This window comes from Maniola hyperantus, chromosome 17 (genome assembly GCF_902806685.2).
Source record: "Maniola hyperantus chromosome 17, iAphHyp1.2, whole genome shotgun sequence".
Lineage (NCBI taxonomy): Eukaryota > Metazoa > Arthropoda > Insecta > Lepidoptera > Nymphalidae > Maniola > Maniola hyperantus.
In genome coordinates, this window is record NC_048552.1 from 12,305,482 (window position 1) to 12,332,797 (window position 27,316).

At 36.5% G+C, this 27,316-nt stretch overlaps 3 protein-coding genes across 4 annotated transcripts in view; 1 reads left to right on the forward strand and 2 right to left on the reverse strand.

The window, feature by feature from the left end:
- fws (four way stop) overlaps positions 1–2,279 on the reverse strand; it is a 33,602-nt gene extending 31,323 nt beyond the window's left edge. For both annotated transcript variants that reach the window (XM_069504132.1, XM_034977736.2), the window contains exon 1: positions 70–2,279. In XM_069504132.1, coding sequence (XP_069360233.1) covers positions 70–2,119 — 2,050 coding nt within the window. In that variant the 5' untranslated portion in view covers positions 2,120–2,279. The remainder of the gene's footprint in view (positions 1–69) is intronic.
- Positions 2,280–5,786: 3,507 nt separating this feature from the next.
- On the reverse strand, positions 5,787–16,554 carry Ras85D (ras-like protein 1). Its single transcript, XM_034977234.2, has 2 exons — positions 15,907–16,554; positions 5,787–12,548 (listed from the first exon to the last, which is right to left on the reverse strand). Exons 1-2 carry the CDS (start codon positions 16,300–16,302, stop codon positions 12,369–12,371), a joined length of 576 nt encoding a protein of 191 aa, XP_034833125.1. The 5' UTR covers positions 16,303–16,554; the 3' UTR covers positions 5,787–12,368.
- Positions 16,555–17,504: 950 nt separating this feature from the next.
- Positions 17,505–18,846, forward strand: LOC117989841 (uncharacterized). The gene is made up of 3 exons (XM_034977235.2): positions 17,505–17,590; positions 18,222–18,351; positions 18,739–18,846. The coding sequence occupies exons 1-3, from the start codon at positions 17,505–17,507 to the stop codon at positions 18,838–18,840; spliced, it is 318 nt and encodes a 105-aa protein (XP_034833126.1). The 3' UTR covers positions 18,841–18,846.
- The last annotated feature ends 8,470 nt before the right edge of the window (positions 18,847–27,316 follow it).

The following is a 27,316-nucleotide window of genomic DNA, read 5'->3' on the forward strand; positions in this document are numbered from 1 at the left end:
ATGATATGCCTGAATAGGCTGAACAATGCAAGTTGACAGCTTATTACCTACCTCAAGAAACATACCAACCTGCACAAACATGTGGTGCCAGCAACTGCTGCCCACCATACGAAAACAGGTACATCATCACCAAGGAATAAGGCAGCAACGCCCCTTCATGTTGACTCTTCGCTATATCTTGAGGCTTTTTCTCTAGAAGCAGACTTAAAGCCTTCAGCTGACGGTACTGGTCACCCAACTCCGTAATATCATTTACTAGCGGCGCCAGAGACGTTTCTAAATGCTTACAATCCGCTTGCAACTTTGCACGTCCGTATAAACTTAGAGGACGTACATTACATACATGTTGCATGAACCGTTCAATACAACACTTAGAAATGTGTATACAACATTCGTTCAATGCCTGCTTTTCGTTGAATAATGACAAATATATATCTTTGCATCGTGATACGAATTGTTGAAGCTCCTTCATGTATGGGGAGCACGACATTGTTTTATTATTAGGATTCTCAGCACGAATTAGGTCCGGTTCATCGTGCATCGTGATCAAAATAAGGTATAGTGAGTTCTTGATTGATTCAGCAAATAAATTTAGGACTGGTAGACTAGACATGCCTTTTAAGCTGTTTTGTACGATTTGTATGCTTTCTTGAGGTAACATTGAGTTCATATTTGCAAGAACTCTTTTTATTTGTGAAGAAAAGTAGTACAATGTGTTGCATAAATCTGCATTCTTCTGCTGTGAGCTTGTCGGTGCTTCTATGATTTGTGCAACGTCACTGTCCATAGATAAACGTTGTTCTGTTTCTACGTTCATTTGTTTGATGCTCTTTGCCACGCTGTATGCCAAACTTATACTCAAATTTTTGTCTGCCAATGAAATACTCAGTGCTTCTGCTATCACTCTTATGGCATTATCTATTTGGTCCATGGTCGGAACTTGGTTCAAATGCCACATACTTCTAACAGGTTCCAATAGCTTGGCCAAAGATTTCGATAAGAATGCGTTTTCCCATTTAGTCAAGCAAGAACGGTTCATGTCTAGGTTCTTACATTTTAATTTTGACAGTAAATCGTTGAAACATTTTAACAGTTTTGGGAAATCAATTTCAATCGACTGACTGACAGTTGATGGGCTTTTTTCTAACTCATTACTGAAAATTAAGGATAATTCATCCCAGAACTTTTTCGCTATGTTTCTGAAGTTTCCAATAGCGTGCAGCTCGTTCACAACATTTTGCAACATGACTACTTTCATACAACTATTATACATTTCATTTTTAAACAGTTTATCAATATTATCCCAGAGTTTGATCTTGAAATCCTGTGCATTCATAATATTGGCTTTACCAGGTGCAACTCTTCCTGAACTAGACTTCTTGACTTCTATAGACACCATCTGTACATTTAGCGCAGTATTTATTTCCTTTCTCAAAACTCTTAGAATACTGTCCACTGTACTTTTAATCTGCTCTTCAGTACATTGCAGGTTGTGGAAGACTTTAAAACATTGCAGAAGTTTAACTTTGTCACCATTCAGTAAGCTAGATTGTAATAAATCTGTGGAATTTTTCAAAAGTTCTTTTCTCTGAAGTTCGACTTGTGTTAAAACATCATCGAGCAAAGTTATTCCTTTGAAATCATAATCGCTTATAAGTTCGTTTAATTCAAAAAGTATCATAGCCTCTTTCGCGGGGTTGTCTTTAACTGATGTTAGTTTGTTCCACAAAGTGAGTATTTTCGCTGAATGTCTAAGGAGGTTACACGTTGTTTGCACTCTATCTAACATCATTGTCTGGCTTTCCAACACGTTGTAGGGTGTGTGTACACGGTCTTTGAGTTTTTCAGCACTACGCAGTAGCCCCTGCACTTGGGAACGCACAGATTCAAGCATAGCTTCCAAATCGGATATATTACTTGCCTGTGTAAGTAAATCGTTGTGTTTGGCTAAAACTTGTGACTCCAGACTTTTAGTTAGCTTCTCAATACCCTGGGCGAGCTTATTGACCTGTTCCGTCACTGAGATGTTCTCACCGACTAGCGGCTTCACTGATTCCACCAGGAACTTGCTATAAAATTCATCATTCTCGATTTCTATGCAAACGTCTTTCGCATCCATAATTTATGCGTGACACACTTTACTTATTATCCTATTTAATTAGTATTTTGAAAGTTACTACACAGTAGTGGTTTCTATAGCAAAATAATTATAATAGTCGTACCAAAACATTGATAATGATAACAACAAAATGATTTAATGTACCTACTCTGTGACAAAATGACTGATAAAAGATGACGACACGATGACGATAGATCACAGACACGCATGCTATGTCGTCTTCGAAGAAATCTCTTCGGACTATAATAACTAGCGCCAACTAGTGGTCATAGACATTTTTATTTGCAAGTGTTGCTACAATTAAAAATTCTATTAATTTTTATAGTGGCCACATTGTCATAATCGCCACTGCCGCCATTGTCCGGTAGGAGTAAGGCTAAGCGCGCACTGCGATGCGATTTTTGTCCACATGTTCAATGCAAAATTTAATCGCAATATTATTATTCCTACGCGCACCACGATTTATTTGCCTACCACGAAAGACAGGGAGCCGAAATCAGTGAATACCTACTGTACCACCATGAAAACAAGACGTGAAGAACATTTAATAAATTATATCAAATAGAGTGAACATTTAAATATGGATTCAAAAAAGAAAATAGGCATAATTATTTACTACCTACTTAATATTACATAAAAGGAATTTGAAGAAGAAAAATACAAAACGTTACTGGGTCCATCCTTTAACAGCATTAAGGCCTCTAAAAGTCTTTTTTACGAACAATATTATTATAATGATCTTCGTGCATATAACAGGAATTTCTTTGATTATTATCAAATTCGCATCGCACCGCAGTAACGAATATTAATCGCATGCGATTTTTTTTCGCAGTGCGTGGATGATAATGTATTTTGATGGTTCACAGATTTGCGATTTTTTTCGCAACGATTTATTTTCGCTGTGCGCGCTTAGCCTTATAGTGTTCTGACTCTATGGTTGCCGCCCATGCCGCCATTTGTTTTTGTATCTGCTGTCATTTAATCCGTGATTATTTTTCTAATAATTTTGGTGTGATTTCATGTGATTGCTAATTCGCGTCGAGTTGAACTATCCTCAAAAGTGTTCAGCGCACCAATTGTTTTAGAGATTTTGAACTACGTTTTACATTAAGTACGTAGGGTTAAATTCAGTGCACAAACTTGGACGAATATGTATATTACACAAACTGTTTTAGAGATTTCAGACTTCTTTTATTAAATTTAAGTACCTAGTTAGTGTTAAGTTCAGTGCACAAACAGTTTTAGAGATTTTGGACTCATTTTCATATTTAAGTATAAGTATGTAAATATCAAGATGTCAAATTGCTTTGTTATACACGGACAAGGTAAATGTTTTGATTATTTATTTTATTAACGGCTGAATTCAAGTAATACCTAATCACTCTACCTGTAATCTGTCAATAAGTTACTTAGCAAAGTCAAAAAAACCGGCCAAGTGCGAGTCAGACTCGCGTACAAACGGTTCCGTACCAGTATCTATAATATCGGCAAAACAATCATCTCTGTTGAATGGGAGCCCCCTTAAATATTTATTTTATTCTGTTTTTTAGTATTTGTTGCTATAGCAGCAACAAAAATACATCTGTGAAAATTTCAACTCTCTTACTATCACAGTTCATGAGATACAGTCTGGTGACAGACTGACAGACAGACGGACGGACGACGGATTGGATGCAGAGTGCTAAGTGCGGATTAGCAGGCATGTAGGTTCCTCACAATGTTTTGCTTCACCTTCACCGAGCTGTGGAGTGGAAGTCTATCGGTTGAAACTAACATAATAATATAATTGTTAAGGTTTTGTACCAAAAATGTAAAAAAGCAATACTTATATTTTATTATTATGACTAAGTCTGTATGTCTGTCACACCTGCTTATTACAGTATCTACTTATGCTATTAACTTGAAATGACTATAGTTTTAAATAATGCAATGAAATTGCAAAATGTACGACTTTAAAGTGGAACATTATATGAAAGGGTTTCATTTACATTCTTATAAATAGGTTTTTATTTATTTTTAAGCAAAGTTGGGAAATTAAGGTGTAACACCCCTGTACCTCTGAAGACCACATGTCTGTCCTGTTCCTGATCTCGCCTCTAGTTGCGCAAAGATGGCCATGGCAAAATTCGGTTAGGAGGATATTTAATTTTGAAAAAAATATTAATTTTTTTACAGTTTTGACGCCAAATGAACTGAAGCTGAAGGAAATAATTACAAAGTTGAAGAAACAAGTGCGCAGAAAACAAGATAGCAAACAAGTCTCTTAATGATACAATCAGGTTTCTTGCCACATAAAATTATTCCTGCACTTTCGGGATGATCGCATGAGTCTCGATGGATTGACGCTAATTCCCTGAAAACAGCGAAGGACCCTTAATATGGAACACAACATTGGCAGTCTCCGAGAATTACATATTATTATATTTTGTCTCATTTGCTGTGGAAGCTGGAGACCCTGAGGCCACGGCGTAGTGCCAAAAATAAGGCTAGCCATTAGTGTTATTGTTAAATAAATCATAAAAAGTATCTATTGTTTTTGTTAATTTCCTTTTTCCCTCCATTTTATTAATAATAATGATAAAGTCTGTCTAATGGAAACAGTGAAAATGGTGAGAAATCAAAAAATAAGTTGTGTATTCCCAGATTACCTAGGGATAAAGTATCAAATACGTTTTCCTAGTTAATCCGATGTCACAACCTATTTTTTTTATTTCCCATCATTTTCACTGTTTTCATTAGATCTATAGTAGACATTTTAAGAGTATTCAATATAGTACGTAGGTACATACATATATATCGAGTTTTGTCTATGACCACTAGATGGCGCTGCTTTCTAAGAAATAAAATTTGACGTGAGATGTACATCTATTTGAATACATATTAATCTATGCAGACACGTCACAATCACCAAAATTATTGTCACGTTGACATGAGAGACTTGATTTATTTTTAATGGCTTTGGATTCTAGTCCTTTGAACTTAATTGATTAAAGGGCTAACATACCTTCACTTTTATTTTCCCTACGTAGTTTTTAAGGCTTAGGCTGGCCGCTCATTATCAAACAAAAGCTTTTGCCAGATTGGACGTCCTTTGCTTGTTCCTTTTCTCTAAGTCCCGCAAATTGCTAATGCGCGTGGCCGCCATTTTAGTGACGTCAGCACTAGACTGAAGTTTCGAGCTGATGGTATATTTTTTATCTTTTTTTTTTTTTTATATTACAATAAAACTTAAAGCTAGCCTTATCTAATTACTATATAAATCATGACCGCGTGGAATGGTGCCAAGAATACTGGCATATTTTTATTTCGGCCGACGTCATTTCGATGTTAATGAGACATGGTTCCAGCGCAATAGCAATTTGCGGGACTTATATAGGTCTATAATTATCATAAACGGTACCTAAGAAACTTTTGAGCAAGGTAAACGCCGTAGATAGTTGAGCTAATCCGTTCTACTGGTAAAAACTTATTTATTATTGTAATAAAAACCACACAACGTGTATTTGCAATAATAAATTATGATTATGATTATGATTACAAGTTCGGAATACTTTTTCACAGGTTTACCTACATTAGTTCCCGATAGTAGATAGTACCTAAATGAATGTTTAAAATTATAAGTAGGTAGGTACAAGTAAGTAAACGTAGAGCATTAAATAAGAGAAAGTTTGTTTTGCCAATTTTATTTATTTCAACTAGCACAGATGGTTGTGCTTTGTTTTACAGATTAATTCATAAATATTATCTACTATTTCCAACAAATTGTGCAGTATCATCAATCTCGGTTTATTATTTAAAAGAATTCTATAGGTCAGTGTAAAGCAAATACGAAATTTAATGATTGTATAGATTTTGTAAAATAAACTGTAACAAAACTATAAAAAATAAACACTCGTCACATATTATTATCATGGCAAAAATTTTCTTGCTGACTTTCCATTGGCAGCTTTAAATTAAATGATTTCATAATTAAAATTAATATTACACATATCATCTAAACTAAGGTACACGAAAATTATATGGTCTAAACTGTCAAAATCAGAAATAAAATGTTTGTATAAAAATTCGTTTGATTTCATTGTACCTATTCATAATATGAAATAATATTATGGTATTTTTTAAACATTAAAAAATATTAAAAATACCATGTACTTAAACACAAAGAAAAATTCAAATAACTACAGTAAAGTAACTAGAACTATAAAGATATTTAAATACTCTCCTGTTTGAAGGAGTTCCACGTACATCGATTTATGTTTTTTCAATAAATTAGACGTAATTCTGCTTTGGCGTAGTCTAGACTAGGGCCGTTTAGACGACGCCAAGGCCTTTATATTTTGTTGTTACCTTGCAGTTTTTGTTACATAGGTTTTTGAGCGTATTTTAAACTAATAAAACATAATATAGAATACTTTTTACATTTTAGAACTCAATAAAAATATTTATTTTCTATTCGATCTCCACTTATCCTCGTTTATTTTGAATTAATATAATTAATGCAGAAGTTAATAATGTACATAAGATTTTAAAAGTCAATAATATCAGAAGTTTGATTTACATCTTAATTCTATAAGCAACAGTAGAAATAATTCAATGACTTACGTTTAGTTATATTTTTTTTAGAAAATTTATACAACACAACTTTAAAAGTTGTGTTGTATTCATTTTTAAATGAATTTTATGTGTTATTAATAATTATTATAATTCCGAAGCGAATTGCATCACCTTGAATGGAGGAATTACAAAAAATAAATAAATAAAATATAATGGAGACTTATTATTCAATTACAATGTTTTTTTTTAAATTTACTCTGCCAGGAATCTAAATTATGGCCTCCCATTTGTGAGTACAGCGCTACCATTGCGCCAGTGGTAAAAATATGCATATGCAGCGATTGGTAAAAAAATATTTGGATAAAAGATAAATTAAGATAGAAACATAATAATTATATTGGCACCAATAAATACTATGTACTGAGAACTAGCGTTTAAACTTTCCTTAATATCTTTTCATACACATAATATAATACTATCACATTATTTTATATTTGAATCATTAAGTTGTTTTAACTGTGACTAAGGTAGGCAGACAAAAATTTGTACTAACTATAATCCTATTATCGTTTTATTTTTATAACTATATTAAAATTGTTATAAGAAAATGGTAAATGTGATTCTAAGATGAATTTTTCTAGAAATCAATCTGTCAACACAGACTCAGGTTACTCATACGTATAGAATTATAACTATGGCAGCACAGTCGTTTATACAGCTATAAAATATTTGCGTGCCATTTTTTGAGATATATACCATCCAGTGATCCAGGTATACGAAAGTTCTAGCAGCAGCCGAAATATCCGTTGTTTTAGCTACTAACCATTGAAACTAAAATGTGATTGTAAGTAGGTCTCACTATCTATACATTGTAATATTTTATTTACAAAACAGTAGATATGCTTCAAAAAATTGTCTATAATGTAAACGCTTAAAACCGTACTTTGGATTTTTAAAAAATGCGGTTCTATAAAACAATGATATGTAAAATAATAACTAGGTGTTCTTATAAATATACATAAGTTGAAAACAAGTTACTGTGTAGTTTTTATGTGAAGTGCGCGCTAAACAAGTAGTGCAATCTGAACACGAGGCGCATTGTACAAAAACAAATTTCAGTCGGGCCGTGTCCTTCCCTTAATCCTTGGTCTATGACCTACGCAAACCGACCATGTTGTAACTTCAGCTTGGACTGCTCGTTTTGCGATCACTGTAATCAAAAAGCGTTTGATATTGTTCACGTCTACTTTGCCTAATTTGAACAGCACCCCTAGCGGACGTATATAGGGAAAAAATAAACTGTAAACGGAAACTATACTGAAAGCGTTTCGTGTATAACACTCTAGGTGTTGACGTATAATACTAGTAAAATTAAAATACAGCACAGAATCGCACACAACCGTCACTTTAGCACCCACCACTATAAAAACATTTGTGATTCTCAGCTTTGTTACTCAAGCCTATACTAGTGCTACAAAAATCGACTAATCGAAAAATCGATAAATGATAGTGTCCTCCCCAAATTCACTCATAATATAATTTGTCCTATCGATAATAAATTATAAAAAGTCCCAAAAACCTGTTAATAGGTTAATTGATTGATTGACTGGGGTTCCATCGATCGACTACAGATTTTTAGCAACACTAGTCTATACTTTGCGCACCAAATAGATACTAGAAATAGAATAGACAAGACACCCTATAAACGTGCAACAGAGATCGCTCTTGTCATCCCTATTCGTCGCGCAAATATATAAAGACTGTCCAAAAAATGTATTTCTGCTTAGAAAATTACAGGTGTCAAAATTTCCGAGACTTCTCGAGAATCTCGTACTTATATCGAAAATTGTAATACAAAAAATAATATAATTAACAATATTACTGTGTATGTACGCAGTATGTATAGATCTTTCACCAATACATAAAAAATACATGTCAACATTCGTTTCCTTACCAAATTATACGAAGAAATAATTAAATCTACACATACTTATTTTTTCCCACATTTTGGGAGATTTTTCAACTATAATAACCCTTCGTACACACATATCAAACTGGCGCGAGTGTGGGTTCCAGCAGAGTGAACTAGATTGAGGGATGACAGGGAACCCTCGCTCAGTTTGATCCTGAATCGACGATTTGACAAATATTAGACTATGGGTGACGTCAGAGTGAACTAGAGTGAGAGAACTCTCAATTTGATTCTGAATCGACGATATGTCAAATATAAGGCTATGGGTGACGTGAAATAAAAGAAAAATAGGCAATTCATAGGCTACCTAGCATCCTTAGAATAACAACTTATCAATTGTAGCAACATTTGACGCCTGCCAGAGATGTCGATTGTCGAAGCCTCGACGTTTTGTTAGAAGTTCCCTAACTGTCGTGAACCGTGGTTCCAGTCCCATACACATTGACCCAATGCGGTCAACAAGTGCTGGCCAATGTGTTAGATGTTTGTATGAAAATCTCTATACAGCAAGCCGGCCAGTGTTGACTGTACGTGGCAAATGTACACAAAGTGATTCTGTACACGTTCGCCGAGTTAATTGGGTTAATGGGTACTAGGCTATTTAGTCAAGCTTGTTAAATGAAGATTAATGAACTATAAGGCTCTCACAGACTTCAGATTTTTGGATCGATTGATCCATAGTTTTGTAGTTAGGTATCCAAATTTTTATTTGCCTTTTAGAAATAATATACGAAGGACCATTTTTTATTAATTCGGCAGATCGTTCAGTCTGTAGTCTACGGATCTCTAATTTTATTAATATCTAATAACAGTACCTATTCAACAGCCCTTTAGATTCCTAGAATTGATATAATCGCTATCTAGCTATAAGACAAGTAAATAGCAGAAGCTTATCTATAATAATAATTTGAAATTACCGACATTTTAATTTATTATTAGTAAGTATAAAAATACGCGAAAGAAATTTCTGTCAAACTTTATATACATAGAAAAAGAAGTAAGATTTTATTTATTCAGGGCGGCGATTGACTACAGATTGAAATAAACACTCAAGGCGCGCGTACGCGTGTAGGATTTATATTATGATAAGAAAAGTATCTAGCCCTAGCGCACTCTCCAGCTCTTTCCATATAAAAATAGTTGTCATTGGAATATTAACCAATCAAACTGTGAAATGGAGGCACCTTCTAGGAACTAATATAATAAGCCATGTTAAATGACTAATATTCCCCATTCCTCTCCAACTAAGCGTCAAGCTTGTGCTAGGAGTAGGTACGACAATAGTGCAACGGGTGGGGTTTGAACCGTCGACCTTTCAGTTTTCAGTCTACTCCTTTACCCGTTGAGCTGGCAATATTCTTTTTATTAAAAAAAATGTTAAGTAAAAAATTTTCAGCACTATGGCTGAGATCTATAGAGCGCACTTTGACTTTGCTCAGACTTAAGATTGAGTTAAAACGAGACAGATTTATGTGAAAGATATAGTTCTGTCTCGTTTTAACTCTGTCTTAAAGTCTAAGCAAAGTCCGAGTGCGCTCTATAAACCACGGCAAATGGAACAAAAATTTAACTGTCGACAAGAGAGGTATACTTGCGCCAGATATTAGTATCTAGGATGTGTGTACAAAATTACATCGAGTTTGATTGGTTGATATTTAAATGAGAATCAATGGAGCAAGTAACAGAAAGACAACTGTTAAATAGATAATTTTAGAATAGCAATATCAGTGTGTGAGTATTTTTTTAATGATTTTATTTTATACTTTAATATAATATAATATAGTCTAATAAAATATATAATCGTCGCCACCCGTACTACATTTTAATTATTTAGTTAATAAGCTTTATTTTTGATTTAAGTAGTTATAATTATAAAATAATTCAAAGTTTATAATTACAATATTATGACTACCTATAATAAAAGTTTGTAATAGTAATTATTATGTATTAGGATATTTTATTACAGTACCTACAGTGATCTCTAAAAGTCATAAGGATGTTAGATCGTGACGTCAGATGATGACGTTTTCCCGAAGGACACTTTCCGTACTAAATGGTAGACTTGCGTATAGGTAACGTTAACTTGAGGAGTTACAATAGGGCTCTTACAAATACGCCGATAGCGAATTTTCTGGCAGTGTGCGGTTACCTTTAGGAAGGTACAGTTCTTGCAATTCACGAAGGCTACTGAACTTTACTTGTGGTAACGTCGTTTACATGGTCATTGCGTAAGTGTGCGTGCATGTCGGACCAATCAGTCGCGAGCAAGCGCCGTCAAACGCACACATTTAGTGTACCTTACGTATACCGATACGACTTAAACGCAATCATGAGTCAGTGGCCTTCGTGAAATGCAAGAGCTATTATTTAAAGTAGTCTTGGAAGTCCTTAAAGGTTAAGAGCTTCCCAGACGGTCAAGACGTCAAGCACGTAGTTTTGTTAGCTTGGTCGAGCTGCTTGATGCGACCCACAAGCAGCTCGATCAAGAAAGCGGCACTTTTTCACATCTTGAACATTGCACTGATCGAACGTTGCGTCAAGCAAAAATATAAAATCGCATCAATCACCGTCGAGCACGTAAATGAACTCAAGCATCAAGCAAACATTGTAAACGGTCAGACTGCTTGGCTCAAGTAAAATCTACGTGTTTGACCGTCTCGAAAGCCCATTAGACCCATTACGCACAGTTGACTAGTCACCCGGCGACCTTTAGAATCTGTAATTTATATGGAAGTTGTCGGCGTTATGCACACGCAGTCATGCGACTAAGGCTGAGATCTATAGAGCGTACTTTGACTTTGCTCAGACTTAAGTTTCAGTTAAAACGAGACAGATTTATGCCAGCGATATAGCGCTGTCTCGTTTTAAGTCTGAGCAAAGTGCGCTCTATATAGATCTCGGCTTGTCTCGCCGGGCGATCAGTTGACCGTGTGCAATGGGTCTTACATTTATCTGAGCATTTTGTACAACAACGAACCTTTGATAAAGAACCTAAAAAGTGATTCTCCAGTTATTAAAATATAAAATGATGGTTCTAATATAACATACCCACAAATACAGAAACGCTTATTATAATTTAAGCACACCTTAAATTTTAATTGGTGTGTTTCGGGTATATCGAATCATCGTATCGTTTTGTATGAGCAAAAAAGTGGTTATTTCGTGGCACCAAGTCAAGGCATTTGCAAAAATTTCACTTTTGATTTTCTATTGATTTGATTGAACACGGATGGCGCGGTGTGGGGCAAAAATCTGTCTTGTTTTAATTCTAAGTGTGAGATCTATTAGAACACACTCTGACTTAGCTTAGAGTTAAAACGAGACAGAGCTATATCTCTCACATAAATCTGTCTCGTTTTAACTCAATCTTAAGTCTAAGCAAAGACAAGCTCTATAAATCTGCCTCAGTCTGAGCAAAGTCAAAGTAAGCTGTAAGAGTACTTTGACTTAGCTCAGACTTCAGTTTCAATTAAAACGAGACATATTTATGCCAGTGATATAATGCTGTCTCGTTTTAAGTGCCTTAAGTCTGAGCAACGTCAAAGTACTCTATAGATCTCAGCCTTAGTGTAAATATGCGACACTAAGGTCTAAGCTTAGCTGTTAAACACTTTGTCTAGGTTCATACCTACAGCAGCCATTAAAAAAAAATATATATTTCTATCATAAAATTTGAGGTGCCCTTAACAACAAGCATCTCAGTATCTGCCTCACGACCTTAGATTATATAAGGGTACACTTGAAGGTGCGTTGGGAGCCGAGCTTCTTCCCTCTCCGGTACTTCTTGCCCCGGCTCTCCTTGTCCTTGCGGATCTCGCGCACCAGCGTGTAGAACGCGTCGTCGACCCCCATCCGGGTCTTGGCTGACGTTTCTACGAAGGGGACCCCGTAGCTTCGCGCTACCTGGAATGACACATAATTTTTGTTATAAACTGGTAATGTTTTATGATATGTTTATTATACTTATAAAAAAAGCGGTGATAGGTGATGATTCGTTAATACGACGTCTCCTATTCGGGAGGTCAGGGGTTCGATCCCGGGCACGCGCACCTCTAACTTTATGGAGGTATGTTCTAATTCTAATTTAGCCTGTACTGTCCCACGTCTAGGCAAAGGCCTCCCTCCGATTCTTTCACCATTTTCTATTCCGTGCGTGGTATGTGCATTAAAAACAAAATAAACACTTGCTTTGACGATAAAGGAAAACATCGTGAGGAAGCCTGCATGCCTGAGAGCGCTCCATAATATTCTTAAAGGAAAATACTCGATGATGTTCTTACAAGCATGTAAGAACATCATCGTATGAAGTCTGTGTGCGGTGGCTACTCTTAGCATTCTGGTATGAAGCAGTGTAGAAACTATAAAGGGTATAGGTTTACATTAACTGCACTACCCCTTCAAAGTTAACCCACTTCCATCCAGGCGCGGATCCTGCCCTCAAAAAAGGTTGTAGGCACCGCCATCCATAAATCGGCCAAGTGCGAGTTGGTTTTTACTCAGACCAGGTTTTAGGGGAGTCTTGGTTCATTGGTTCATAGGGAGAATTTTGATAGTTAAACAATACTCATCATATAATAGAAATTAAATCTAGACATTTGCAATTTGATAAAACGAGCATAATTTTTTCTTTTGGCCCCCGGCCCTCGAGAGTCGTGGGGCCCCTTGATCCGTGGGCCCAGTGGCATTTTAGGATTAGGGTTGTGGGCATGTCCAACGTGCCCACACGGTGGATCCACGCATGCTTCCATCTTAGGCTGCACTTTCACTTACCACCAGCAGAGATCCCAGTCAAAGGATAACTTGCAATCAAATAACAAATACATTCAAAAATCCGGCTGTTCTTCTTCAACGCAACACACATCAAGAGAGCACATTCCGCACCATACAATCGTCACATCAACAACTTTCATCATTGTTTTATATAAAGCTCGCAAGCCAATCATCAGTGGACATCATTGGAAATCTGCACCTATACGTAGTCAACATTCCACAGATACCTACGAAGCGATTTGCCTCCTCATTTCTGATTCGAACCGCTAAGATTTGGAACACCCTTCAAGCATCAGTATATGGGTACCTTCAAGTCAAGAGTGAATAGGTATCTACTAGGCAAGCGTGCTCCATGTTAGGCTGCATCATCACATGCCACCAGGTCTGATTGCAACCAAGCGCTAGTCTATAAATTAAAAAAAAATATAGATCTTGTAAAGTGTAGAATAGAATAGAATACAATAGTGTACAAATAAACTGTATATTATATGTAGCTGGTTCATCACTATCCAACCCCCAGCTACAGCATCAAAAACAGTTTGGCAATCATAGGTCCAGCGTGTAAATTAATAGAGGACAAGGAGAGTAAGTACTTAATAACATTTATTACCCCAATTCAGATGAATCAGTGAACCTTTGTTTTACTTTGTAATGACAGGAGATAAAAATGACTAATCAACTACTAGCTAGTTGCATTTAATTGATTCTGATAACCTTTTATGGTCTTAGTCATTTGTACCAATTTCTTTGTTGCTAAGTAAAATCTATTTTTCTTAGCTGACTTAAAGGGTAAACAAACCACATACTTAAACTATTTTGAAGATATATATACATACAGGATGTAACCAGAACGCTGGCAAAAACGAAGACAGGTGATAGTACTGATGATTAGTGATATGATACCACAAAAAAAACGAGAAGAAAATATTTAAAAATCCTATAATATTGTAAAAATTAACAATATATTGCAAATAAAACATCTGACTGATGCTAGAGGTCAACGAACGTTTTGTAACTAGGCCGCTCGTGTCGTAAGTGGGGCACTGACCCGAGCACGCCTTTTGCATGCTATACATTGTGGGTTTGAAAAATACTAAAACTACAAAATGAGGCAAATGGTTATTGGTATTGGATTGTGTTTAGGTAGTATAACAATAACGCTTAGTTTTTACTAGCGTTCTGGTTACACCCTGTACATATATGCATCACCAATTGTGTGATTGCAAAAAACAATAGCCTAAGTGGTTATGATGTTGGGGTCCTAGCCCAGGGTTCAATTCAGAGCAAGTATATCTAACTGGAAGTTATGTGTTTTAAACTATTTTTAAGCATTTGCTTTAACAGAGAAGGAAAACATCATGAGGAAACCAGCATGCCTAAATGTTCTCCATAATGTTTCTAAAGGTGTGTGAATTCTGCCAATCCACACTTGGTCAGTGTTGTAGACCTTGCCCAAATTCTCATTTCGAGAGGAGACCTATACTCAATAGTGAGCTGGGCTAACAAACAAACACTTTCACAATTTTATAGTATGGACAGTGATGGCAGGACAGTTGACAATTGTTGTTATTGGCCGAATCAATTCTTGTTGTATCAATGAATAGTAGCCAATAGTGAGCAAGCATCAACCAATCAGAGGTGATTGCGATCGTGATATTGTAGCTGTCACTCGATTGCAATCGATCCGCTGCTGCGCAATTGCGGGAGAATGACGGCTACAATGTCACGATCACAATCATCTCTGATTGGTTAGCGCTCGCTCATTATTGGCTACAATGCATTGTTGCAACGAGAATCGCACAAATTCAGCCAATCAGAACAATTGAGATTGTAATAATGATTGATGCCGGTTTTAGACAATCGCCCTACTGTTCTACACAGTCTCTAAACTAAATTGACAGGTCTAAATCTAGTGATAGTCTTTTCTGTAGGGAGCATTATGAAAGAAATAGCAATACATTGAGATCTGTCACTTTAGTTTATGATTGTGTACAACAGTTAGCTACGCTGTGGCTATCTCGGCAGCACACAATCTCTAAACTTTAATGACAAGTCTACATATTTTGCTATCCCTTTCATAATGCTTTTTGGCAGAAAAGGAAGGCACTAGATTTAGGCCAATTTTAGAGATTGTATGTAGCAAAATTAGCCACAAATGGAACTGATTCTTTTTAAGAGTATTCGCATACTCTTCTTACTGTAATATGAAAAGGACAGATGCAGTTTGACAGTTTTAAATTTTATTTTTAGATGATAAAACCTGTGATTTTAGCGCAGTCGCGAGCCTACTGTTTAAATTTGTAATAGAGTCTTTAAATGTAAAGTTCATGTTCTGTCCCTTTATGTAAAGTTCATGTTCTGTCCCTTTTTAGCATTGTTAAAAAGAAAAGGATGCAGACACTCTAAATTAAGTTTAGAGAAAGACAACGGAATCGGTGCCATTGTATGACTAACCTAACCTTATGACAGTAAAAACAAAACAAAAACAAACCTCTCTCGCTTGTGTCATATCCACAGCCCAGGCTTGAAGGTCGCACTTGTTGCCAACAAGCACCATCGGCACTTCTTCCGCATCCTTCACCCTCTTTATTTGTTCTCTGTAGGACCCAATGTCTTCGAAACTCTTCGCACTATTCACTGCAAACACAAGGAGGAATCCTTCCCCCGTCCGCATATACTGGTCTCTCATGGCAGAGTACTCCTCTTGACCCGCCGTGTCTAAGATATCGAGTAAACAAGTCTCTCCGTCTATGACCACCTGCTTCCTATACGAGTCTTCGATCGTAGGATCGTACTCGTCCACAAAATGGTTCTGTATAAGCTGTATAGTCAATGCGGATTTGCCCACGCCACCGGCCCCTACCACCACTAATTTGTACTCGGTCATCTTGCGACGGGCTAGGCACAATATTTTTCGTAACACAAGTGTCACTTGCACTAAGATCAACACAGAAACAACGCCCAGAGCGCAGCGCCACACCTTCGCTATTACTCACATCAGCATGGCTGTCACGACTTGTAATGTATGTTATTGCACTCACTGTACCAGTAAAACGGCTAATTAATGTATTATTAGAGTCAAATGCAATAAATAACAATGAGGCAGTTCACTCACCCTTTTACCACAGACTAGAGAAGATTTTTCTCACGTCTCTCAAGGTGACATGTGTGATGTGACATTATGATTTAGATGGCATGTTTTTATTTTGTAATTTGTTTTAAAAATAAATTCATAAATTAAATAAAAGTATTATTTGCATTATACAACTTGACTATCACTTTTTGATTTAATACATTCATAATTTATTTATATTAATAAAGTAGCATAGCATAGACGATATAGAGCAACTATGGAGTTTTGCTTTATACCATGGAGATGGCGCTGAAGTTCCGTTTATTGGCGCGATTTAGAAGGCGTGCAATTTTTTAAGCGGTTAGGAAGCTTGTACTTAATTAGTTCCAGAATGAACTAGTAGTTCACTGGTGACTCTGTCTACACGATAATATTTCTATCACAGTTCACGTTCATTTACTGTGGTTCTATAGAAGGAACAAAATTATTATCCATGTAGTTAATGGTATCGGATATCTACTAGTCGGTGCTCCATTACATACCTACATATTATGTTCGGACAAACACTAAGACCACTAAATACAAAACTACTACTAAAAGCCAGCCTGCGTGACAGCCCTACGTTCTTCCTATAACATTTGTGAAAACATATTCGTGGGTATTATACCTACGCACGAATTTAGCGTTTAGTATTTCATCCAAGTACCCACAGTATACCCTCCGTGTTAAGAAATAAGAAGTTAGTACTGTACTGCGCCCTCTCCGCTAAGCAATCCCATACAAATGATAAGAGCCAAAAATCCCAGTCGGCGCCAATCACTTTGCACCACCAACATAGTACATACTCTTTGATTAGTAAGTATTCCTATTTCAAAAATTCAAAGATATCTGAAAATTTTATGAACGTCAACGCGAAGCCAAACGGAACGGACACTTGATGAACGGACATCATTCGTGGATCGCAAACTTTGGCAAACTTCGCGATAATACAAGATTGTGGTAACTTTAAATCCAAAATGTCTACAGAGAAAAATGACGATGAAGCTCAACCAGAGACTTTGGAAGAAGCAGGAATATTGGAAGCAGATGTTGGCGCTAATTTGTTAGTTGGAAAATACCCGTTACACGGCTCTATATTTATTGTCAACCTATGTTCTGAACTTTTATTGGCCGTGGTGTTATTAGTTTTCAGTTAAAACAATTAAAGTAAGTACTAAAGTACCTACAGGTACTTGTGACTGACAAGTATACTCAGAGGCGGATTAAATGTCGAGAGCGCCCTAGGCAAGCACCTCATAGGCGCCCCTCTAGTCATATTAAAAAAATAATCTGACTAACTTCAAAAGAACGACGAATATCGTGTATAGTATGTGACATGTTGAAATGGCAATCGGGGTACGAGGGGGGACGCCCCGCCCACACGCACGTTACCCACGCTCACCCGCACCGGGGGCTGTGTGGGTGTGGGAGCGTTTCCTCCTCGATTGCCATCTCGACCTGCCACGTACTATAATTGCAAAGCTGGTAGTTGGTTGATATTGTACTAAGTGAACGAGTGAAGACTTCACAATTTGCTATATTAAAGAAAAGGCGGTCACTCCAAGATTTTGCACAGAAACCTAACTCTACATGATCGCACGCGCCCCTTCGTAATCTCGCGCCCCTAGGCGCGTGCCTAGTTTGCCTTAGGGATAATCCGCCACTGAGTATACTGTATAACCATCCGGTTCCAGTGACCATCAACTGGCAGCCATAGACCCGAAGCTGAAGATCACCATGGACCCGCAGGCGCACCGCCACCTCAGACCTGAGATGATGTTTATACGGGAGGAGTTGCGGCAGGCTAAAATGCAGACTCTTGCTGTAAGTAGGTATTATCTAAATATATAAAAGGAAAAGGGGACTGACTGACTGACTGACTAACTGACTGATCTATCAATGCACAGCTCAATCTACTGGATGGATCGGGCTCAAATTTGGAATGCAGATAGCTATTATGACGTAGGCATCCGCTAAGAAAGGATTTTTGAAAATTCAACCCCAAACGGGGTGCAATAGGGATTTGAAATGTATGTAGTCCACGCGGATGAAGTCGCGAGCATAAGCTAGTTGTTGGATATAATCCATACTTATATTATTAATATGCGAAAGCCGTAATCAGCCGGCTATGGGTTGATCATGATGATAGTTTTTTGATATCCTTTAGGCGTTAGTCTTCTATTATTTGAACTGATCAACTTTACCATCCAGGTTCGTCGTACGGCGCTAAAGAAGCTCTTGCTGCAGGATTTCATGCAAGAAGACTGCGAGCTCAAGAATATTGGGCTCTCGTACGCACCGCCTGATCCGTAGGGCGTCATTATAATATAACCTTCCCAGTTCCCATACTATTTGACGAACAGCGTGAGCACTATCAATGCGAAAATATGGCTAATTCTGTTATATATGTTGGGCTCAAAGACCGAAAACGCTCAATGCTTATTGAGCGAAAAAATAGTTCACAACACGTTGTGGCATTCGCAGAAAGGCCAGGACGCAAAATTCGTCTTGTGGCTCTTATGAAAACTCTCACGACGCGTTGTGGTATTTGCAGAAAAGCCACGACGCAAAATTCGTGTTGTGGCTCTTATGAAAACTCTCACGACGCGTTGTGGTATTTGCAGAAAAGCCACGACGCAAAATTCGTGTTGTGACTCTTATGAAAACTCTTACGACGCGTTGTGGAATTCGCAGAAAGGCCACGACGCAAAATTCGTGTTGTGCCTCTTATGAAAACTCTTACGACGCGTTGTGGAATTCGCAGAAAGGCCACGACGCAAAATTTGTGTTGTGGCTCCTATAAAAAGGCTCACGATACGTTGTGGCAATCATAGAAAGGCTATGACGCAAAATTAGTGTTGTGGCTCTTATAAAAAGGCTGACGATACGTCGTGGCAATCGCAAACATGCCTACGACGTGAAATTCGTGTCGTGGCTATCATGCTATTACGACCACAACGCGTTGTGGCAATGAAGAAAAGCCACGACGCGCTCAATGAGCGTTTTCGGTCTTTGAGTGTAACATATTATAGGTACAAATATCTTAACTAAATAAACAGATCAACACTTGTAGTACCATAAAGCTATTTACATGTAAATTAACAGACTCGATTAGAGTAGGACCTACCTAACTAATAATATGTTAACTTAACCATAGATTAATTATTGGTTTCGCATGATGTTAACCAAGTAAACACTTCAATATAACTAGTTATTATGTTAACGTGGGGTTTACTTTACTATAATATAATATGAACTAGTACGATAAGCAAACTTTATTGTTTGTTATAGAAAAATCAACAAGAGAACGAACGAGATTTAGCCTTCTTTGAATCCTCACACTTCATTTTCAATAGTAGGTGTAGACGTGTTTACAATATTTTCCCTATTGCTTTCAATGAAAATTAATATTATTTTGACTTACTTGCATAATATAACAAAATAATTTAAACGTAAAAAAGATTTTTTTTATTTATTGAACTAAACAGGATAAAACTTACTTATATAAGTAGAAAAAATATAAATTCAAACAAAAGTCCTTTAAGTATCTACGGTATAACGGCATTCCGAACCAGTGGTAAATTAAAACTACCTGACTATTCATAAGCACTTTTAAAAAGTTTACATGAATAAAAAAACATTCTATTCTATTCTATTCTATCTATTTACGTACCTATATAGTTTTGCGGTCATTGCAAATGTTGTGATTTGCTAAAGTTACGATGAAGTACGATTTTTTAGGGTTCCGTACCTCAAAATGAAAAAAGGAACCCTTGTAGGATCACTTCGTCGTCTGTCTGTCTGTCAGAAACGTATAGGGTACTTCCCGTTGACCTAAAATCATGAAATTTGGCAAGTAGATACCTAGGTCCAAAGAATTTGGATGTACCACTACGTAGTACCCTAGGTCTTATATCCGAAAACCGTGAATTTTACCGTTGTGGTTACATCACGAAAAAAAAATGTGTTCATGAACAAACAATTGGTACCTACCTAATTTTAACTTTCAAAGTAAGATTACTAAGTGGGGTATCATAATTATGAATAGGCTTTATCTATACATTTTAAAACTGATTTTTATATATTTTTATGCGAAATAGTTTTTGATTTATCGTACAAAATGTCGAAAAAATACGACTGTAGTACAGAACGCTTGGTGCGCGGGCCGGTTTTTTTATTGTAGAAATAGCCATGCCCTTGACGACAATCATGCTTTATGGAAAGCAATGAGTGTTGCCTATTTATTCAGTCTTGCCTAGCTAGGAACATTTGTGAATTTTCAACAAAAACGTAGTAATTTTCATCAGAAACTTATTAGAAGCTGCAGCAAAGCAATGATGTAAAAAGAAATCATAAAATGAAAATGTTATATTTTATTATCATTGCATCAGCGGCGCGATTGCGGTAGAATGACAGCTACAATGTCAAGATCGCAATCATCTCTGTGGCTCTACCGCGGTTGTTTGACAGCTACAATGTCACGATCGCAATCATCTCTGATTGGTTAATGCTCGCTCACTATTGGCTACAATGCATTGTTGCAACAAGAATCGCAAAAATTCAGCCAATCAGAACAATTGAGATTGTAAAAATGATTGATGCAGGTTTTAGACAATCGCCCTACTGCTGTTAATTGCTCGCTCACTATTGGCTACAATTATTGTTGTAACAAGACAACAATTGATGCAGTTTGCCCACAATCGAGCAGCTGTATTAGATTAGATTACGTAGGAAAGTAAGGGTGGTCCGACCGCCGACGATGAACGAGAAACGAGTAGAACTAGAAACTTAAACGAGTTGGCGATCAGCGGGAAGCGGGAAGTGAGTGTGTAGCTACGATAGTTTTGTCGCCGGGCTAAGCGAGTGTGCAAGTGCGACGAGCGATTACTCGCGTCAAATTCGCCTGTGGTCGCTCAGTCCTGTGCAAAGTGCAAACCTGCGCGCGCGTTACACGTGCTCAAGCGAGCGAGCATCGCTGAACGAATATCGCTGAGCGAGTTTATTTTTGAAAGCTCGTCGCTCAGCAACCAAACTAGTATAGAGAGTCGCCGGTAGTGTGGACAACCCACCACCTCCCATGCTTTTGATATAATACCTATGCATCTCTTTCGTTTGCACGGAATGTTCATTTATTGTGCGTTTCTTGAGAGAGAGAAAATTGCCGATAGTTAGTCGTTTTCTCGCCGGCGGCGGCGTCGGACCACTGCCTAAAGTGGGTAACCATGCACTGAAACATTCCTTCCGTAGTTAATCATTGTCGCCAATTTACGATCAAGGCACTTATCAGTCGGGTAGCTAGCCGCCCGGTCAGCGAACTTGGGACCTTTGATTTGTGTTTATATAACTCTATGGCCACGACACAACACTTTATTGTGATACATTTTTATCTCTACGCGTAGGTACTATAAATGCGAAAATGTGTTTGTTTGTTGGTTTATTGGTTTGTCCTTCAATCTCGTCGCAACGGAGCAACGGATTGACGTGATTTTTTGCGTGGGTATAAGACCTGGAGAGTGACATAGGTAACTTTTTATGTCGGAAAACCAAAGAGTCCCCTTGGGATTTTGAAAAATGTAAATCCACGCGGAAGAAGTCGCGGGGACTACCTACATAATTATTGGGTATTTGACTCCAATTTTTTTATTACTTTATTATAAACTAGGATAAAAATAATGGCGTAAACTGAAAAAATAAACAAGTGCGAGTCAGGCTCGCGCAACGAGGGTTCCGTACAACAGTCGTATTTTTTCGACATTTTGCACGATAATTCAAAAACTATGATGCATAAAAATAAATAAAAATCTGTTTTAGAATGCACAGGTGAAGCCTTTTCATATGATACCCTACTTGATATTATAGTTATCTTACTTCGAAAATTGAAAATACTAATTATTAGTTCATGACCACAATTTTTTTTGTGTGATCTTACCACATATTCCCAGTTTTTCTATTTTTCCCCTAATGTCAGCTATAAGACCTACCTACCTGCCAAATTTCATGATTCTAGGTCAACAGACAGACAGACAACAAAGTGATCCTATAAGGGTTCCGTTTTCCTTTTGAAGTACGGAACCCTAAAAACTAATTAAATCGATTAAATAACAAAAAAGTTATAAGCATTAATTAAATATTTCTGATTAGACAGAGATAGCGATATAGCATTTTGACGTCACACCTTACTATGCCATAGTAGCTTCGTGCGGTTTCATACAAATTTTCGTTTTGCGAGAAAGGGATAGAAGACCCTCTCACTCCAAAATTAAAATGCCTGTAACTTTGTAAATCTTTGTTGGATTTTAATATTTTTTCAGCGTACCTACGCCATTATTTTTATCCTAGTTTATAATAAAGTAATAATATTTATCAAATTCAAAAGTAGGAAAATGTCCAATTTACAAAACTCACCATGACTAAGTATTCGCTCTTTATCAGATAACCAGCTTTTGTGTGCAATCTTTGGCGCATGACTCATGAGTCATGACTGCTAAACAAAAACACTAATTGATATTAGGTAGGTAACTAGGGAAAATTATTTTGTACTAAGCAGCTAGATATACTTATCTACATATTACATTACTCACATATTATAATAAATATGACGACCTCCCTGGCGCAGTGGTGAGCGCTGTGGTCTTAATAGTGGGAGGTCCCGGGTTCGATTCCTGGCAGGGGTTTGGAATTTTATAATTTCTAAATTTCTGGTCTGGTCTGGTGGGAGCCTACCGGCAAAGCCGTGCCGCCAAGCGATTTAGCGTTCCGGTACGATGCCGTGTAGAAACCAAAGGGGTATGGGTTTAATAAAAACTGCCATACCCCTTCCAGGTTAGGCCGCTATCATCTTAGACTGCATCATCACTTACCACCAGGTGAGATTGCAGTCATGGGCTAACTTGTATCTGAATAAAAAAAAATATAGGTACTTACCTACATCCATACTTATACCTACTATAAATGCGAAAGTGTGTCTGTCTGTCCGTCTGCTAGCTTTTCACGGCCCAATCGTTCAACCGATTTGATGCAAATAAATACATGCCAAATTTCAGCCCGATCCGTCCAGTAGATTGAGCTGTGCGTTGATAGATCACTATCAGTCAATCAGTCAGTCAGTCAGTCAGTCAGTCACCTTTTCTTTTTCTATATTTAGACTAGCTTATGCTCGCGACTTCGTCCGCGTGGACTACACAAATTTCAAACCCTTATGTCACCCCCTTAGGGGTTGAATTTTTAAAAATCCTTTCTTAGCGTCCAGTAGTTTGAGCTGTGCGTTGATAGATCAGCAATCAGTCAGTCACCTTTTCGTTTTATATATTTAGTTTTTTTTTTTCTTTTTTTTTTTTTTAAAAGAATATTAGCCATGTTAAATGACTAATATTCCCCTTTCCTCTCCAACTAAGCGTCAAGCTTGTGCTAGGAGTAGGTACGACAATAGTGCAACGGGCGGGGTTTGAACCGTCGACCATTCGGTTTTCAGTCCACTCCTTTACCCGTTGAGCTATTGAGGCTCAAAATTATTCAACTATAATACCTACCTACTTGGCTTGACTTCATCTCACCGAATGTAACGCTCAAATAGCTCTTACAAGCGAATGCTCCTAGTTTGCATTACTGTAGAGACTGTAGACTAGAGAAGTTAGAGGTATAATGAATAATAGCTTACTTGTCCAGGCGTGAAGTAGGTATGTAGGTACCTCTTCACATCGTTAATGCTACCCAAGCATAAGGTTATTTAATGCAAAATCCGTAATTTAATACATCAGTAGTGGTTTATCTATACTTAATACTTAAGTATAATAAAAATGTAACAGGACAATAACTGTACCTACATTAAATAAATTTTGAAAATTTTAATCGGGGGAAACATTGTTATTTACTATCGATATAGACCCCAAGCCAATTTTTTTTTGGAATTTTTGTCTGTCTCGCGAGAACTATAATCTTCAATTGTGTAATATGCTTTTTTCAGGAGCATACTTTTAATAGATTTTTTAAATTTGTGTAAAGGTAAGTCCAAAATAGTTTGCGGGATTTTATTATAAAAGGTTATTATACCCATACCCACAAATGACTTTTGGACTTTCCTGTCCACAAAGGTAGGAGCTGCAAGCTTATTAATGTTTCTAGTTAGCCTTTTTCTAGATAGGTATAGGTACTTATAGTAAAATACAACCTTTGTATTCAATTTTCTCGTAACTCGTTAATCATTAAAGTCTAATCACTAGGTGATTATTATCTATTATTGGTGATAATAAATGGTTATTTGTTTGTTGTTTTTGAGTTTATAGTTCATCTTAAACAGGTTTTGACGCAACTTCAAGGATAATATGGTTATATAATTTCTGATTTTGTTATTTTGTTATACTAATTTTTTATTTTTTATATAGATAAATGAAATTTGACATTATAAAATTGTACCTAACTATTATTATGTATTTTGCTTGTAATTGTGTTAGACTATTAATTTAATTGCTTTTTTGTTCACTGACTATTTTAAAAATTTAATTATTTTAAAAATTGTCACTCAAAAATATTTGCACACTATTAATTTAGTAGAATGTTATGGCCTCTGATTATAGTGTAATTTCCATCTTTCTTGTACAAACATTCTTGCAAATAAATGATTATTTATTTATTTATTAACCGACTTCAAAAAAAGGAGGAGGTTCTCAATTCGTCGGAATCTTTTTTTTTTTTTTTTTTTTTTTTTTTTTTTATTTTTTATGTATGTTCCCCGATTACTCAAAAACGCCTGGACCGATTTTGAAAATTCTTTTTTTGTTTGAAAGGGTATACTTCAAAGTTGGTCCCATTTCAATTTGGTGAAGATCTGATGAACATCTTCGAAGATAGATACTGGAACTCCTCAACGGATAAGAGTAAATTGCTCGCGATCAGTGTAATAGCTTAGTAAACAGTAGATTTTTAACCAGTCATAGCATAATTCCATGGGGCCACTAAAAATTGTGAAATAAAAAATTTTTACAAAAAAAATAAAAACCGACTTCGTTACATAAACACTAAAAATTGAAAAATAATTTAATTTATTACCGAATATATTATGTATACAAGAGTTAATATAGTTCCATAATAATATTTTTTGGGGTCGGTGCCAATGAGGTGCCATTGTGGAGTCCCATAAAATTATGAAGTCTAGACGATTCGCGCAGCTAAAGCTAATTGGCACCGGCACCAAAAAATATTATTATGGAACTATATTAACTCTTGTATACATAATATATTCGGTAATAAATTAAATTATTTTTCAATTTTTAGTGTTTATGTAACGAAGTCGGTTTTTATTTTTTTTGTAAAAATTTTTTAACTAAAGAGATAATTCCGATTTTACAAAAATGTGGTTCCTTCAATTGATGCGTACTTTAAAATTCAGTACCAAAAGGAATATACTTAAATAAAACTAGCTGATGGTCGCGAATTCGTACGCGTGGATTTAGGTTTTTAAAAATCCCGTGGGAAATCGTTGATTTTTCGGGATAAAAAGCAGCCTATGCCCCTCTCCCATGCAAAAAACCGGCCAAGTGCGAGTCAGGCTCGAACAATGAGGGTTCCGTACTACAGTCGTATTTTTCGACATTTTGCACGATAATTCAAAAACTATGATGCATAAAAATAAATAAAAATCTGTTTTAGAATGTACAGGTGAAGACCTTTCATATGATACCCCATTTGATATAGTCACTCACTTCGAAAGTTGTCAATACTAATTATTAGTTCATGACCACAATTTAATTTTTTTGTGTGATCTAACCCTAAATTCGTGGTTTTCAGATTTTTCCCCAAATGTCAGCTATAAGATCTACCTACCTGCCAAATTTCATGATTCTAGGTCAACGGGAAGTACCCTGTAGGTTTCTTGACAGACAGACGGACAGACAGTCAGACAGACAGACAGACAGACAACAAAGTGATCCTATAAGGGTTCCGTTTTTCCTTTTCAGGTACGGAACCCTAAAAAAAACAAACCAACAAACAAACACACATTCACATTTATAATAGGGGTAGTGATAAATAGCTCATTTGGTTCGTATTTATAGAGATCCTTCAAAATAGCACAAGCATATACCTACTACGTTTTGTATGAGGACCACTTCGAATCGTATTTTTACGAAAACGAATACGAATGAGTGCACTAACGCCCTAAAGGAAAAATCCAAAAAACGTTAGTATCGTGGTATACATACCACGAAACTAACGTACCTACCCTATACCCTAACCTAGTTATAATATCACATTTTTTCGATTACAAACTTACATTTACAGTTGGACATACCTAGTACACAATAATAATTGCACGTGGTAAGTATTCTTCCAAGATACGGAACCCAGGGCGCCTGAGTGCGACTCGCACTTCGTATGTTTTTTTGTGTAAAATCAATCCAAAAAAACTGATTTGCGGGTTTTTTTCTAGATACATAGGATAAATCTAGATTCTAGCCTAAATCTTGTATAGAATAAAAAAACCTGTAGCTATTGATCATCACATCTCACATCGCAGTCGTAGCGTTTTATCAATGAGTAATCTTTCGTTATACTTCGTTAGCCACTTATAATAAGTAAATAAATAAATCATTTATTGTTTTACGAAAATTTACAGCCAAGATTAGGTTAGGTTAGCCACTGATTCCTAAAATAAGTTGTACACTCCTGTTATAGGCATCAGTGCTCTCCCCTTACAGACTAGAATATTAAAAACAATGAAGGAAATTTATGAAAAATATTATTCAAAACAACTTATTATCTAGATATTAACGACGCAGGAAAAGAAGAAATCAGC

Bases quoted from the DNA above. Each gene is read 5' to 3' on its own strand.
- Ras85D (XM_034977234.2), bottom strand. From the start codon at position 16,302: ATGACCGAGTACAAATTAGTGGTGGTAGGGGCCGGTGGCGTGGGCAAA. The intron at 12,549-15,906 runs GTTTGTTTTTGT...GTGTCATTCCAG, and splicing joins ATATGACACAAGCGAGAGAG to GTAGCGCGAAGCTACGGGGT.
- LOC117989841 (XM_034977235.2), top strand. From the start codon at position 17,505: ATGTCTACAGAGAAAAATGACGATGAAGCTCAACCAGAGACTTTGGAA. The intron at 17,591-18,221 runs GTTAGTTGGAAA...ATCCGGTTCCAG, and splicing joins GCAGATGTTGGCGCTAATTT to TGACCATCAACTGGCAGCCA. The intron at 18,352-18,738 runs GTAAGTAGGTAT...TTTACCATCCAG, and splicing joins CTAAAATGCAGACTCTTGCT to GTTCGTCGTACGGCGCTAAA.